General features: G+C 47.8%; 1 protein-coding gene across 1 annotated transcript in view; it reads right to left on the bottom strand.

Annotated features, from left to right (window-relative positions):
* The window catches only part of LOC132584172 (uncharacterized), a 48551-nt gene extending 34882 nt beyond the window's left edge, over window positions 1-13669 (bottom strand). The window contains exon 1 of the mRNA XM_060255980.1: window positions 13508-13669. Within this exon, the coding sequence (XP_060111963.1) occupies window positions 13508-13528 (21 nt within the window). The 5' untranslated portion in view covers window positions 13529-13669. The remainder of the gene's footprint in view (window positions 1-13507) is intronic.
* Window positions 13670-17529: the final 3860 nt, after the last annotated feature.

Raw genomic sequence — 17529 nt, 5'->3', positions numbered from 1 at the left:
GTTTACCTTTCTTTTTCACACCATTGTATTGTCGGGGCTGGACTCCAACAGGTAATGGAAGTTTGGTGTGAGTGAGAGCTCAGAGCCTGGTTCCCTTGGGATTTCATCTTTCTTTAGACATCCATTTTAGATCTCTAGCAACCTGTCCTGTCTGGATATGGCAACCCCATTCAGGAAATAAAACTAATTGTAGAGAATGTGGCCTTGCCTAAAAGATCAGATCTCTGTTAGTGTAATGAAGTCTGCCACCTGTTTGGCCGAGGTGGGTCAGCAGACTTGCCAACTGATAGTTAAACACAGGTCCAGTGTCTGGTATTTTCCCCAGAAACATCAGGAAGTTAGGTTGCCACCAGACTGGATAAATGCTTTAGCACAGAGGCCCTAGTCAAGCCTCTGCCTATTAGGAAAACTCTAGAGAAAACTAAGCCACACCACTGCAGCAAGGGGTTCCCTAAGTCAATTTTCACAAATTGATAGTAGGTACTTCCGAAGGCTAGTGGATGTTTGGTTCAGATTGTGGTGGCCTGAAAGTAACTAACCACACAAATAAACTTAAAGAAAGTTTATTTTACAAAATAGGCATGAAAGCATAGGTTTTAGTGAGTTGTTCAATGTAATTAGCTAACTGGGTATAAATTCAGAGAGCTAGATATTATCATACAGAGTTCAAAAGTCCAGATGGAATCCAAGGGTTTCCCCAAATGGAATTATGTCAGGAGGCTGTTTAGCAAAATAGGCTTTAGTCTAGGTTAGGCTAGGCAAAGAAATGTACTCATTATGTTATTTTATGCCTCCCAGACCTTCGTGGTGTATCCAGTTAAGCCTATTTAGCTATCTCAGTATCAAAATTTAGTTGGTGCATGGATACTGCATTACAGTCAGCCCAAAAGAACTTAGGTTCAACTCCTTTAAAATGCAGCTAGGATACATATTAAATAAATACAAGTTATTGCCATGATTGAGAAAGAGATTTAGAGAGTTGTACCTTTATTTTCACCTTTAAAATGCCAGAATCAAATATCTCTGAGAAAGAGAGATTAAACTAGTTTGTTAAATATTTACTGCTTTCTATAAATTTCAGGCTCAAGGGAAGGTCTCTGAGCATGTGCAGAGAGTGCCTAAATCAGCCCCAAATTAGAGCCTGGCTTAGGGAAGTTAAAGATTGCAAATTTGCAGTCCTACCCTTCCCCCACAAGAACACCGTGGCACAGAGTGTTAGAGCTGCAGTATTGCAGTCCTAAGCTCTGCTCACGACCTGAGTTTGATCCCCAGTGGAAGCAGGGTTTTCAGGTAGATGGCTCCAGGTTGACTCAGCCTTCCATCCTTCCAAGGTCAGTAAAATGAGTACCCAGCTTGCTGGAGGGAAAGTGTAGATGACTGGGGAAGGCAATGGCAAACCACCCCGTAAAAAGTCTGCCATGAAAAAGTTGTGAAAGCAATGTCACCCCAGAATCGGAAACGACTGGTGCTTGCATAGGGGACTTTTCCCTTCCTGTCCTCCCCCATTGGGAAGGAATGTTAATCCCCTTCTCTTTTCTCAATCTGAAATCTTCAACAGAACCAGAAAAGGGTAAAAGGAATAATAATTTTTAGAATGCAGTGCCCTGAGATATTAAGAAGTAGGCTTCCCAACCCTCCTGCCCTGGCGGGGGACCCCAGGATTTCCACCCTCCTCCCCCGCTCCCCAAAAAAACGGAAGTGGGGGGAGGGGAGGAAACGGCGCCTGGGAGCATGGCGAGCAGCCCGATCCTGGAGCGGGCGCGGCCACCGCGCCGCTGCTGCCCCCTCCCCGCCCACCGCAGCTGCTCCTCCAAGATGGGCCCAGGCTGAGCCCATCTCGGAGGAGCAGCCAAGAGGTGGCAGCAGCGGAGGCAAAACCAGAGAAGGGGAGGGCGAGGCAGGCCAGGAGCATGGCGAGCCGCGAATCCGAGCCCTTCTAGGACCGGGACTCGCGGCTCGCCATGCCCCCGGCCCGCCTCCACCCCTCCTCCGATTCCACCCCAGAGGTGGAGCGGGCAAGGCCGCCGTGCCGCTGCCGCCCCCCCGCAGCTGCTGCTCCGAGATGGGCTCAGCTTGAGCCCATCTCGGAGGAGTAGCCACGGCGAGCGGAGAAGAGGCGGCAGCCACGCAGTGGCGTCGCCCGCTCCGAGACGGGGCCGCTCGCCACGCTCCCCGGCGCCGTTTCCCCCCTCCCCCCTAGCTCCACCCCAGTGTCTCCTGGCTCCACCCCCAAAGTCCCCAGATATTTCTGGGATTGGACTTGGCAACCCTATTAAGAAGGAAAGGAAATTTTCACCTCAGGTCTCTCCTCTTGAAAGCTCAAGCAACCAGGTGTCTTTACAGAAAGAGACCTGTCTTTTTATAGATCAGATCCATAACCAGAAAAGGTACATAGCCAAATTTAGTCTTAATTGTAGAAATAAGAAGTGTAAAATCTAAACCCCCACCAGGCAGATATATCTCATCACCTTCCCCATCTTGTGTTTATAGATATGCCCCATGGTATCTAAGGGGGAAGGCACAATTGAGATATTTTTCTGAATTCTCATATTCTCCTGATTTTGGGTCTAAGGATATTATAGCATTGGAAAAAGTGCCGAAAAGGGCAACTGGAATGATTAAAGGTTTGGAACACTCCCTATGAAGAAAGGTTAAAATGCTTGAGGCTCTACCTTGGAGAAATGTCAACTGCGGGGTGACATAATAGAGGTTTGCAAGATTATGCAAGGGATGGAGAAGGGAGAGAAAGAAGTACTTTTCTCCCTTTCTCACAATACAAGAACTTGTGGGCATTCAATGAAATTGCTGAGTAAACGGCTTAGAACAGATAAAAGGAGGTACTTCTTCACCCAAAGGGTGATTAACATGTGGAATTCACTGCCACAGGAAGTGGTGGCAGCTACAAGCATAGCCAGCTTCAAGAGGGGGTTAGATAAAATATGGAGCAGAAGTCCATCAGTGGCTATTAGCCACAGTGTGTGTGTGGGTCTTATTTTGGGTTGCTTCCCAACCTTTTCATTTGAACTTATAACGTGTTATAGAGGAACATCTATACCCTTCCTTGGGTAGAACTGCCCTCTCATTGTGCATCTTCTCTCTTAAGTCTTGAGAAACTAATACTTTGTTATCAGAAATCCAGTTATTCTTAGTGTCATATTCCCTATGGAAATACCTTTTCTAGATTTCTTAGTAATTTAGTAGGCAGGATTCCTGAAAACTCTTGGTCTTCATTGGAAATCTGGACTTTAATAATGTTCTGCATTCTTTAAAATATATATCTTCATTTGTTCTCTTGATGTCATTCATAATAATAATAATAATAATAATTTTATTTATATCCCGCCCTCCCCACCTCGGCAAGCTCAGGGCGGCTAACAACATTTTATAAAAACATACAGTAGTTAAAAGCCTTTAAATTTAACAATATAAAACAGTAAACACTAACTTAACAACATTAAAACCAATCCAATGAGTACGGTTATTCAGCAGTATAGGTCTTCAAACCGCATTGGCGGATCCTTAATTGCCGATCTTCTCAGCAGTCCAAGTGTGCAAGCTTAAAAAGGGCGGTCTTGCAGGCCCTGCGGAACTGATCAAGGTTCCGCAGGGCCCGCACCTCCTCGGGGAGTCGGTTCCATAGGGTGGGGGCCGCGATTGAGAATGCCCATGCCCTAGTATTCTGGTATTTAATCTCCTTCGGCCCAGAGATGGTCATTAGATTTTTCCCAACTGACCTCAGTGCTCTCTGGGGTTCATATGGGGAAAGACGGTCCCTCAGGTAGTTATGTTCCATCTATGAACATAGTTATGTTCCATCTATGAACAGTGCATATCAATCTTCCTATTCAGCTGGATGGTGGGAAAAGGCACCTATATGCTTATCTATCATATTTTATGCCTCCATCTATAAGTATCTTGTTAGAGCATGACTTTTCCTGAGTGTTATGTTCAAGAAAATTCTTTCTATGTTTCATGTTCTTACCATGGTAGGGTTCCAATTCTGTTTGATTTTGTGTTTCAATCCAGGCTTGCTACTGGATAACACATTTCTATTTAATTATTTTAAATTTCTGCCTGTTATTTTAACCTTCTTTGTCAAGGTGTATTAACCAGAATTTGCCTTCCAGGATTGTTTTGTTATATATATGAAGAAAACCGGGATCTGCAATTCAAGTTTAGTGCATGCACATTATTATATAGTAATTTTAATAATTATTGGTATGTCTGCTAAGAATTTTTTAACTATTATTTGCTTTTTGCTGTTGAAGTTTGATGAAACTTACTCTCACACCTATGTGAGACCCACAGAACAAATTTTGGATGAGATGACACGGAGGAAGATGGGGTTCAGTGGGACTTGAACACCCCACTAAGGTCCAATGGTTTAAATTTTCTAATCCAGTTCTCTAATCATTTTGGGGTCTGATCCCTCACATACATGTATGATAAAAGCTGGCATTGTTCTATTGAGGCCTCAGTTTTATTTTGTGTTTGTTTTTGAACTTTTTTGTACGTTTTTGTGACCATTTTCATAATCCAGGGGTAACTTCAACTCTGGTGATTTCTTTTTGGAGCTCCAAATTTTGTGCACAATTTCATGTTTTCTTTTTAAGATTCATATCTGTTGCAACAAAAAAAAACCCTCTCATGAACCACTAGATGCTTGTTTTCTTTATGGATATGCACTAGCCTGAATCATGAGAAGTGATGCATGGGTTTATATTGTGGATTTGTGTTCTGCATAATGTATGTTGTATGAAATCTGTCCTTTAACATTGGAAGGGTAGAGACCTTGTCAAACTGAAGCACCATGTGAGGAGGAGGAAGTCTCCTGTCCAAAGCAAGTATGGTAATTTAATGTATGCAAACCTATCTCAACAGGGTTGGACTCAAGTTATGGCAATTTGTGGACAGCCAAGGAAAGCTTTAAAGGGAAAAAGCACCTATTATTGCTGTTTTATTTGTTTGTTTCTCCAAGTACATTTTCCAGGCTCTTCCATATCTACCTAGAGGTCCTGAAATTTGCTTGGTCATGACTCATTGATGTTGGAAGGAAGCCCCCCCCCCCCCCCGAGAACCCCATCCAAATTGAGTTGTGGAGAAAACTTATTTCCAGGGAAATTCCTCTGCCTAGCAAAAAGGCTGGTTGCCTAAGCTGATCATGACAGCAGCTACACTGCCACTTTCCAGCTGTGCTTCCAGGAAAAGGAATTCCTTTTGGCTGCAATGGAAACAGATTTCCCTGTGAAAAGATTGTCATGCATAAAGCACGCAAATTCTCCATAAACTCAAGAAAGAAGACTTTTGTTAGACTAAGGGAGTAGGGGAATAAGGAATGAACAGTGAAATGGTTTTTATATTATAATGAGCCAGTATGGACTGCCCATTTCTGGCACTGCTTTTATTTATGTTAATATGGTTTCTGGCCATGCTCTCACTTATGTCTGAATGTGTGTATCTTAATCACCTAGGCTACAACAAGGAGTTTGCCATAAAGGCACATAAATTGATTCAGTTTATAGCACGTCATTTGCAAATGTCCCTTATGTGTTTTAGAAATTGAGATTAGTTCTCGTGTTCTTGCATCATAACTAGCAATGTTTTATTGATAAAGAAATAAGTTCTCTAGGATCCTTCCAAGATCTATGTTCACAAATTTAGACTGGACATGTGTCATCATTCAATGCATATACCATGAATGGATTATTTTATATTTCTTTAACTCAGGCATAGCCTATTTTTGGTAATTGACATTCCTAAAACTCTTTCCCTTTGTCCCAATTGTGTCACAACCCTGGTTGTTTGAAGTCTGATCAGCAGTGCACCTTGAAATGTGACACACTCTCCAAGGACTGAACGGTGCCAAAGAGGAGGAATTAATACCAGAGTGCTGCCAAATAAAGAGGGTAGCCTCAAAAGACATGGGGGGGGGCCCTCTCAAGCTAGTCTGTGTGCCCTGAAAGGCCCCATGATGGAGATCAGGAAAACTCCATAATGAAAGGCTGGGCTGCATAGCCAAGGCATGCCTCTGAGTGACCTTCTTCCACACACACACCTTCTCTAGATGGACAATACTGGGATGTGCCAGTGTGAATGGATAATCCCATCACTGTCTCTCTCCTCCCGTGACCCATCTACACCCCATCTCTGTCAACATACTATTGTATTAACCCATTGTAATGTCATTTCAGTCTTTCTTGGGAATGTCAAAAATCAAATTGTCACCTAGCTGCCCTTCTTGAGTGGGCATACAGAATTGATTTGCTTAATGATGATGGTCAGTCTCCTTCAGATTTTAAAATAATAATAATAATAAAAAAAAACAACTTTCAGAGACACAGACAGAGTCTACACCTTGTGGCTAACAGCCACTGATGGACCTCTGCTCCATATGTTTATCCAATCCCCTTCATTCATTCCATCCATGTCTGCCTTTCTTATGCAGACAGATCCAGGTGGGCAGTCGTGTTGGTCTGAAGCAACAGAACAAAAGAAGGAGTCCAGTAGCACCTTTAAGACCAACAATTCAGAATACAGGCTTTCGTATGCATGCTTTGTGGGTCTTAAAAGTGCTACTGGACTCCTAATTTTGTTCTATTTCTTATAGAGACTCAATGCAGATTACAAAATATAAAAAACAATGCAATCAAACAGCATTAAAAATTCAACAAATAATGCAACAGGACCAGGACTGCAAAATCTGATATAGCATAAACAACTAATTAAATTGATTACAAAACTTATAACACAGTAAGAACAAAATAATGTTTACAATAAACAATGTCACAGACTACAACCCTGTTTCCTTAAAATTCCCCTTCTGAACCTTTCTGTCTTATAGAGATCCTAAGCTACGATAAAAGTGTGGGAACCTTCCTGACCCCATTTCACAAGGTGGGGCCTGCAACTAGGGTGGCCAGACCGTCCCGGTCTCCCGGGACATTCCCGGTTCTGGCCACCCAATCCCGGCTCCCGGGCTGGCTATACCGGGACCATTAAAGGTCCCGGTTTAGCCAGCCCCGGAGGCGGTGGGCCGCGGGCGCCGGCGGGGAAGGCGGCGAGTGAGGGAGGGAGCGTCCCTGCGCCTGTGCAGGGCCCCTGCGCACGCGCAGGGACGCTCCCTCCCTCACTCGCCGCCTTCCCCGCCCGCGCGCGGGGCCGGCAGCGGTGGTGGAGGCCTCTCCGCGGCCTCCGCTGGTCGCTGGAAGCCCTCCAGAGTCTCTGGAGGGCCTCCAGGGACCAGAGGAGGCCGCGGGGACGCCGCGGAGCACCCGGCGCTGGTCCCAGAAGGCCTTCCAGAGCCCCTGGAAGGCCTTCCGGGACCAGCGCCGACCAGCGAAGGCCTCCCCGCGGCCTCCGCTGGTCCCTGGAGGCCCTCCAGAGTCTCTGGAGGGCCTCCAGGGACCAGCGGAGGCCGCGGGGACGCCGCGGAGCACCCGGCGCTGGTCCCGGAAGGCCTTCCAGAGCCTCTGGAAGGCCTTCCGGGACCAGCGCCGACCAGCGAAGGCCTCCCCGCGGCCTCCGCTGGTCCCTGGAGGCCCTCCAGAGTCTCTGGAGGGCCTCCAAGGACCAGCGGAGGCCGCGGGGACGCCGCGGAGCACCCGGCGCTGGTCCCGGAAGGCCTTCCAGAGCCTCTGGAAGGCCTTCCGGGACCAGCGCCGACCAGCGAAGGCCTCCCCGCGGCCTCCGCTGGTCCCTGGAGGCCCTCCAGAGTCTCTGGAGGGCCTCCAGGGACCAGCGGAGGCCGCGGGGACGCCGCGGAGCACCCGGCGCTGGTCCCGGAAGGCCTTCCAGAGGCTTTGGAAGGCCTTCCGGGACCAGCGCCGACCAGCGAAGGCCTCCCCGCGGCCTCCGCTGGTCCCTGGAGGCCCTCCAGAGTCTCTGGAGGGCCTCCAGGGACCAGCGGAGGCCGCGGGGACGCCGCGGAGCACCCGGTGCTGGTCCCGGAAGGCCTTCCAGAGCCTCTGGAAGGCCTTCCGGGACCAGCGCCGACCAGCGAAGGCCTCCCCGCGGCCTCCGCTGGTCCCTGGAGGCCCTCCAGAGTCTCTGGAGGGCCTCCAGGGACCAGCGGAGGCCGCGGGGGACGCCGCGGAGCACCTGGCGCTGGTCCCGGAAGGCCTTCCAGAGCCTCTGGAAGGCCTTCCGGGACCAGCGCCGACCAGCGAAGGCCTCCCCGCGGCCTCCGCTGGTCCCTGGAGGCCCTCCAGAGTCTCTGGAGGGCCTCCAGGGACCAGCGGAGGCCGCGGAGAGGCCGCAGAGCAGCCGGCGCTGGTCCCTGGAGGCCTCCAGAGGCCAGCGCCGGTAGCGGAGAGGCCCGGCGCTGGTTCCTGGTGGCCTCCAGAGGCCAGCGCCGGCAGCTCCCTCCCTCCCTCGCCGCGAGGCCGCCGCCGCAGGACTCGCCGCCGCCGCCGCTGGACTCGCTGCCGCCGCCGCTGGACTCTCCGCCGCCCTGGAAGCAGGTAAGGGGGCTGAAAGCGGGGGGGGCGGGGGGCAGCCTTCCTTTCTTCCCTCCCTCCCTCCTCCCTCCCTTCCTTCCTTCCCTCACTCCCTTCCCTTCCTTCCTTCCCTCCCTCCTCCCTCCCTTCCTTTCTTCCTTCCTTCCCTCCCTTCCCTTCCTTCCTTCCCTCCCTCCTCCCTTCCTTTCTTTCTTCCTTCCTTCCCTCCCTCCCCCCTTCCTTCCTTCCCTCCGTCCCTCGCCCCTTCCTTCCCTCCGTCCCTCGCCCCTTCCTTCCTTCCTTCCTTCCTTCCTTCCTTCCTTCCTTCCTTCCTTCCTTCCTTCCTTCCTTCCTTCCTTCCTTCCTTCCTTCCTTCCTTCCTTCCTTCCTTCCCTTCCCTTCCCTTCCCTCCCTCCTCCCTTCCTTCCCTCCTTATGTTCTTATGTGACACAGAGTGTTGGACTGGAGGGGCCACTGGCCTGATCCAACAGGGCTTCTCTTATGTTCTTATGTGACACAGAGTGTTGGACTGGAGGGGCCACTGGCCTGATCCAACAGGGCTTCTCTTATGTTCTTATGTGACACAGAGTGTTGGACTGGAGGGGCCACTGGCCTGATCTAACAGGGCTTCTCTTATGTTCTTATGTGACCAGAGTGGTAGAGTGGATGAGCCATTGGTCTGATGCAACAGGGCTTCTCTTATATTTTTATGTGGCACAGAGTGTTGGACTGGAGTGGCCACTGGCCTGATCCAACAGGGCTTCTATTATGTTCTTATGTGACACAGAGTGTTGGACTGGAGGGGCCACTGGCCTGATCTAACAGGGCTTCTCTTATGTTCTTATGTGACCAGAGTGGTGGAGTGGATGAGCCATTGGTCTGATGCAACAGGGCTTCTCTTATATTTTTATGTGGCACAGAGTGTTGGACTGGAGGGGCCATTGGTCTGATGCAACAGGGCTTCTCTTATATTTTTATGTGGCACAGAGTGTTGGACTGGAGGGGCCACTGGCCTGATGCAACAGGGCTTCTCTTATATTCTTATGTTACACAGAGTGTTGGACTGGAGGGGCCACTGGCCTGATGCAACAGGGCTTCTCTTATGTTCTTATGTGACGCAGAGTGTTGGACTGGATGGGCCACTGGCCTGATCCAACAGGGCTTCTCTTATGTTCTTATGTGACAATACTGACTTTGGTGGACCCAAGCACTGATTCAGTGTAAGGGAGCTTTGTGTTTGTGTCTTCTGGTGCAATTTTGTTCTCAGATCCTGTATTTACTTCATCAGTATATGGGATAAGGCACTTTCTCAACTGTGCTGCATAATGCAGCCTATTTATTTTGTCCTGTTGGCTCTGTTGGCTCTGTCTGCGCCACCTTCATCACTTTCGGGGTGTGGATCCCCCAGTGGGGTGGTCTCATGACTCCCTCCGCCGGCTGTTTCTGATAGCCCTGCGCCCCCTCTTTCATTTGATATGTGTCCCGTGCGGGTGCCACCCTCCCGCCGGGAGATGCCGCAAAATGAGCCCCCTTGAGGCTTATGGCGGCAGGGCTCGGGGGAAGCGAGCTAGACTGCTGTTCTTTTGAGGGGTTATAGAGTGTTTCGAGCCCGTCCCTGTGGCATCGGTCCCATCGTTGTGGGGCCCAGGGGGCCGGCGCAGCGGCACGCTGAAGCAGCCTGTCGGTCACTTCCGGGTTCCTGTCCTGCATCTCGACCTGTGTTATTAGTGACAGGCTGCTTCGGCGTGCCGCTGCGCCGGCCCCCTGGGCCCCACAACGATGGGACCGATGCCACAGGGACGGGCTCGAAACACTCTATAACCCCTCAAAAGAACAGCAGTCTAGCTCGCTTCCCCCGAGCCCTGCCGCCATAAGCCTCAAGGGGGCTCATTTTGCGACATCTCCCGGCGGGAGGGTGGCACCCGCACGGGACACATATCAAATGAAAGAGGGGGCGCAGGGCTATCAGAAACTGCCGGCGGAGGGAGTCGGGAGAGCACCCCACTGGGGGATCCACACCCCGAAAGTGATGAAGGTGCCGCAGATAGAGCCAACAGAGCAAACAGGACAAAATAAATAGGCTGCATTATGCAGCACAGTTGAGAAAGTGCCTTATCCCATATACTGATGAAGTATATACAGGATTTCAGAACAAAATTGTTTCCGGCGGTGATATTTGGGGGATTTTTGGGGATGTCACAGGAAGTGCTGTGAAGTCACTTCCTGTTTCCGGCAGTGGCATTTGGGGGAAATGATGTCATTTGGGGGAAATGATGTCACAGGAAGTGATGTCACTTCCCATTTCCGGCAGGTGACGCGGGGAAATGATGTCACAGGAAGTGATGTCACTTCCTGTTTCCTGTCGCGGCATGCCGTCACCGGAAGTGACATCACTTCCTGTTTCCGGCGGCGCGCGCGCGCACCCCTACCTTCCCCCCCCCCCAACGTGTCCCTGGCTGGCCTTCAGACATTATGGTCACCCTACCTGCAACAGAGAATACTCAGGTATGGGCCACTATTGTTTCCACCTGCGGGGGGGGGGAGACACCTTCAGAAAACTTTGCTCAGACAAGCAAAGCTGTTACAGCAGACCATAGTAGGAAAGACAGGCCCTTTCGATATGTCTTTTTGCCACTTTGCCACTAACTTTTTCTGTTGAACAAACCCTCAGAACCCGAAGCTCCCTATACTAGTTCAAACCTGCAATGGCAGGGAACTCTGGGAACCGTGATGGGCCCAGCCGTGGTTGTGGGGAATGCCAGGAGCTGCTCCACGTCTGGCTGTGGTGGCAGGGAATGCTGAGAGAGATTCCCGGTTTCGCCATGGTGATGGGAAACACCAGGAGAAGCTCTGGGCCTGGCCACAGCAGATGCTGGGAGCTGCTCCAGATCTGGTTGCCACTAGGAGAGGAGTTCCCAGGCAGCACCACCACCACTGCTGAGCTCAAAGGAAGGGGAAGGGGGGGGGTGATTTGCTGGGACAAAAGAGAGAGAAAGAGAAAGGAGGAGAGGTTGGTTTGGGAGGGAGGGAGAAAGAAGGGGGATTGGGTTGGGAAGGAGAGAAAAAGACAAAGAAGGAGGTATTTGCATGGGGTGGGAATAGAAAAAGAAAGAAGGGGATATTGCCTGGGAAGGGAAAGAGAAAGAAGGGGAGACTGGTTTAGGGGAGAAAAACAGACAAAGACAAAAACAGACAAGGCTGGCTTGGCAGGGGAAGGGAAAGAAAAAAGAAAGGGGGATTGGCTTGGGGAGAGAAAAAAAGGAGAAGGAAGGAAGCTAAGGTAGGGGAATGCCCCCTCCCCACAATTTTCTTGCAGTCCTCATTTGTAATAATAATAGTAAATCCAAGGAGGCAGTAATCTATACACTGCTTTTCTCCCCACTGGGGACCAGAAACATTTCCCAACAACCTCCTCTTTTCTGCCATTTTATCTTCTTTTAACATCCTGTGAAATATATTAAGCAGAGGCAGAGCAATTGGTCCAAGGTCACTCAGAGACATTTAATAGCCCAGAGGGGATTGGAGCATATCCTTGCTGTACTCTCCAACCACCACACGAAAACTACCGCCACTCCATGTAGCCTCTTGTGAGATCCAGCCCAGTGTCTGGGTGTGCCTTTGGTACAAGATTGCCCTTTGTTATCCCCAGCTTTGCTGCCGCTTGTAACATGGAAATCTTGCAATTTCCTCCGACGGAACACTGGCTCTGCAACATGTTATCAAGCAGTATTGCAAGCAGAGTTCCTTCTAAACTGAGTTAGTGTGAGCTAGCTCACAGTTGATTAGCCACTGGCTCACACATTTTTGCCTTAGCTCAGAAAGAATGGCCCTAGAGCAAACCAATTCATGCAGTAGCTCAAAACTTTAATGCCAGTAGCTCACAAAGCAGAATTTTTGCTCACAAGACTCCACAGCTTAGAGGAAGCATAGGAGTCCTTAACGGTTCCAATCGACCTTCCTTCCCCTCCCCTTTCTTTCCTTTTCCTTCCCTCTTCTCTCCCTCCCCCTTCCCCCCCTTAAAGCTTTTTGAAATTGCTCTGCAAACCTGTTGACTTGTTCATATACCTATCTCTCTGCACACTATCTTTGCGAACTCTGCCTTACTTCTGGGAACTGCTATGTGTTTTAACTTTAATGTTACATGCACTGTAATTTTGGAATATTGAATAAAGATAATTTCTATTTTTTAAAAAAATCAGCAAGAGAAGCTTTTGCTGCTGGGATTGAGGAATGTGGGGCAGTGAACCGGGTTTTGCCCTTCCAAATCCTCTACTGAAAACAAAATTCTCAAGACCTTTAAAAGATAACCCAGCTATGTGCATACTGGATCAGTGTGTGCATGGGTAGGAGGGGGGTATATACTATGACCAGCCCTCAGATTCAGTGGGAGCTCACAGGAGCACGGCTCCTGAACACTTCTGAGAGTTCCACCTCCTTGTCCATTGAATAGTAGGTACAGCTGTATAACAATCCCTGGATGAGCTCCACCACCTATTTTTCTACAAAACAACCCCTGACTATGACAGAGTTGTTATTTTAATCACTGTTCTTTCCATTGTTTACTAAGTACAATCAGGGATCATTTTGCAGAAAAAGAGGTGCCGGAGCTCATTTGCATAAGTCATTTGCATGTATCGCACACCCCTGGCAGGTGTACTAAATTATATCAGCTCAGCATTTACCTTATAATACTTCTTGGATTTTAACGGTCATCATAGAACCTTACTCCCATCATACTTTTTAAATTACTTTCTCCTGTGTGGCCACAGAGGCAAGATGATTTCCATCTGTTTGCTTCATATAATTTGGTTACTTTCCTATTTTTTGTGGGGAAAAACATTAGAAAGTTTGTCTAATTTTTGAGTTCAGCAAAATTCTCATGGGGGTTTGAACAATGGAGCCCAGAAGCTCCATTGTTTTTTTTAGGGGGGGGGGTGGAGTAAAAAAGAGCTCCTGCCCAAAATGAGGCCCGAGTACAATTAAAACAAGGTACTGATTCCTAGACAGGCGAGGGGGTGGAGATGCCCTAAGATTTCGAGACCCATCGCTGGCTTTTCTTTCCCAGCACGTACCTTTAAACGAGGCACCTTCATAGTCCCCCAAAGACAATGAGGCTTCCAAAAAGAAGTGTGACTCGGCGTTGCTATCCCCGCCTCCCTCCAGATCACAGAGGTCTGCGGTTCACATATCCAAACAGGGCATCATCACCCACAGCGGCTGACTCTCTCCCCCCAGCCTTTTCTCCTAACCAGCCCTTATATAACTTCCTCACAGCCTTAGGTTTCCCTTTCGTTTTCTTCTTCAGCTCGGGAATGGGGAAATGTTCCAGGCTCCATGCCGAAAAAACCGCCCCGTGGCGCAGAGTGTTAAAGCTGCAGTACTGCAGTCCTAAGCTCTGCTCACGAGCTGAGTTCGATCCCTTGTGGAAGCTGGGTTTTCAGGTAGCCGGCTCGAGGTTGACTCAGCCTTCCATCCCTACGAGGTCGGTAAAATGAGTACCCAGCTTGCTGGGGGGAAAGCATAGATGACTGGGGAAGGCAATGGCAAACCACCCCGTAAAAAGTCTGCCGTGAAAACGTTGTAAGAGCAACGTCACCCCAGAGTCGGAAACAACTGGTGCTTGCTTGCACAGGGGACCTTTCCTTTCCTATGCCGAAAGAACCACAAAAAAATTGCGGGTGGATTTTGCCCTGTCTATGAAAGTCAACAAGCCTTTCTATGAAGAAGGTCCCCACCTTTGAGAACCAAACTAATTGCGCGGCTGTTCCTCGAACAGCAACTTGACAGAAGAACTCGCTCCCCTCCCATGCTATTTCCTAGCCTCCTCCCGTACACAGGAAAGCTGCCGTGCAGCCGCGAAGATGGTGAGGACGGCAGGTGGGAGTGTCAAACGGCACCAGAGGCATCCTGCGCATATACGGATGTGCTAAGAAATGCATATTTTCGACCCCGGTTGAACGATAAGTCGAGACACCTCTTAAAGGGGCTGATTTGTCTTTGGAAGGTAGCACAGGAAAATGGGAACTTCGTCAAAATCTATTGATTTATAACTTTTCGTGCGCAGAAGCAGACACAATGGCCAAGATTGGAGTGAGGTTAGTTTAGAAATTGGCCACTAGGTGGCAGCAAAAAGCGCTGCATGGGGGTCAGGACTGCTTTTTTACATCTTTCTATTGCCCCCCTCTCTCTCAGCTTGACTTCGCGAACGAAGATTTAAGAAGGGTGCAGTAGTCCACGTCTGCTGCAGGCTCGCTGGTGGCTGACAAGACCAATGCGGGACAGGCAGATCGCAAAGCATGGAGGCACACCATCCACCAGGCTGTCTCTTCCTTTGAGAACGCACGCATAGCTGGTCTTGAGGACAAAAGGAGATTGAGGAAGAATTGCCCCTCTACTCACAACCGATTTACACTGTGACGCTGAAATACTCAATTTTGGTTCCCATGCTCTGCACGTAATTTTATTAAGGAGTTTTACCCCACTGCCGAGGGAAACACTACATTTAAAACGGACAAATGGAAAGTCGGAGTGTTTTTGTATGACAACTGAATATCTCTTGAGAATCCCAAAGCAACACATTAACATGATTTTTCTCTGAGTGAAGACTGAACAAAAGTTTATTCTAGGTGTCAAATAAAAACTTTATATTCCAGTCCAGTCACTCAACTATTTTTGAAAAAAATTAAATAAGTCACATTGGTACAAAAGACGCTAGTATATGTCAATCAGATATAAGGCATACATTTTATCCCTTAACCTACTAATCTTAAACAATTTAAAACAATTTCTAAAATTCTTACCAAAGTGTTTTCAGAAAAGATGAAATAGTTTGACTGCAAACCAAATGTTGTATTCCAGAGGGTGTAGCTACCTGATAGGCCCAATAACATGAACTTCACATGACTTTATTAAGCCATCTAATTTGTTTCATCTGATATGCTGGCCAGGGTGTGCACGATAGCTGATGGCATGTTCTCTGCGCTCCGACTTTCAGGTTTTAAAAGGCTTTTAGAAACAAGCTTCTTTTCTTTTTAACACTGCTATCTTGTCCCTGAAGTATTTATAGTGATATTTGCTAACTGGAACAGCTGGGCAATTTGCCAAGTTAGGAAAACTGTTGATTTCCTTAACGGAAAGGAAAGGAAAGGTCCCCTGTGCAAGCACTAGTTGTTTCCAACTCTGGGGTGACGTTGCTTTCACAACACTTTCACGGCAGACTTTTTACGGAAAGAACTCGGGTCGTGAGCAGAGAGTACAGATCACAGTACTGCTGCTTTACCACTCTGCACCACTTAACTGATTGAGACTGCACTAATTAGCTAAACTGCTGGTTTAACTTGGGGCTTTTACATCTGTGATGGGAAATATTTTAGATAATCCAGTGTTACCTAGCTCTACCTAGTATGTTGTCTTATTATAGGTGCAACATGAACTTCACATGACTTTATTAAACCATCTAATTTGTTTCCTCTGAAGCTATGATGCAAGAAACCTCCCAGCATAGAATATCACCTTCCCAAGAAATATGTTTCAAACTGTGCTGCTCATTCTAAGCCTTATTGTGGGTATAAAATATTCCAACTATTAATCTGAAGATTGGGACAATGTGAACAATGCTGAAACAGTAAGGAACAGTACATGTTTGCTGATTAAAACATTAAAAAGAAAATTTTTAAGGAATATTTTGTTCAAGATTTTATACGATTAAAGTCAATGTGACAATAAACTCCATTTCTGTCTAAAACAGCATCATCTTTAACATGTAATCTCTGAAGCTCCCCCTTGAATCCATTTCTATTTTGCCCCCCCCCCCCCCCCGGTAAAAGAGGTGCTGGAACTCTCAAGAGTGAAATAATTGGAGAAACACAAGGATGCCCCTCATGAACTTTTAAACTTTTTTTTTTTTGAGAATTTCCTTCCCACAAAAGAGGTTCCAGAACTCTGTTCTACTGTGTTCCCTTGCAAAAAAAAAAAAGCCCTGGGCTTTTCACAAATAACTCCTTTATGAGCCTGGAACTGGACCCCATGGTCCAATTTGCTTGAAACTTTGGTGGTCTTTAGTGGACATGTTAGCACTCACTCCCCTGCAATTTTGGTGTCATTTGGTTTAAAAATAGCTGCTCCATTGCCACTGGGGAAAAGGTCTCTCCTATGCAATAATACCAGAACTTCAGTTCTACCTGGCTCTTCCTTCCTCATTTTGTGAAACCACCAGTACATCACAAGGAAAGATGGCACAGAGTGTTCAGCAGAAATGTTTCATTGTCAATGTAAGAATAAGAAAATAAAATGAACAGAGGCAAGGATTTCCACCCCTCCCCCCCCAATAGGAATAAACAAGAGGAAACCAAATTGGGAGTCTGTAAAATCAAACCCCTTTGTTCAACTTCCCTTGAAAGGTAGGGGGTCTTAAGATTGGGTGGGCCATGTTCTGTGCAAATTCAGCACAGCACCAGTTCAGTCGTGCTACAACCTTGATTTGTTTTCAATACTGCTTTACTACTAAGTATTATTTTGAATTATTAGCACATATCTGAGAATTGGTCACACTGGATTATTACAGGAGACACCCTATTAAGCCACACGATAGATTACTAGGTTGTATCATTTTCTTACCATTGCAACCATTTTTCTTCAGCCTCCTCATTGACTCTACAGATATTAACCATCAAAAGTATTTCCAGTGCAGAAATGTATCAAACATTGCTTGTTGGCTTGTGAAGTGCAAATTAGAATGAGTCCAAACACATCTGAAGGACTGTAGTCCAATACTGGTGTTACAATGCAGAGAACTTTCCCACCACATTGCCTTTGGTATACAGATGAAATCCATCTAGGGACCCCTGATTAGATATTTGAGAACCCATCAAGTTTGCTTCAGCAAATATGTTGCAGTCAGTCACCAAGTCTTAAGAAAGCAAACTTTTTGTGTATACATTGGCAGAAATAAAAGATTACACACTGGGCCCAACAGGAAAGACCTCAGAAGAAACTGGGGGAGCAGATCTTTCCCCACCTTTCCCTTCTCACAGCAACAGACTGCTTCCCAAAAAGACCATCTGGAGTGTCAGACTCCCCAGTATAAACAAGATAT

The sequence above is a fragment of the Heteronotia binoei genome, chromosome 15, assembly GCF_032191835.1.
Source record: "Heteronotia binoei isolate CCM8104 ecotype False Entrance Well chromosome 15, APGP_CSIRO_Hbin_v1, whole genome shotgun sequence".
NCBI lineage: Eukaryota > Metazoa > Chordata > Lepidosauria > Squamata > Gekkonidae > Heteronotia > Heteronotia binoei.
This window is presented reverse-complemented; position numbering and strand designations above follow the sequence as displayed.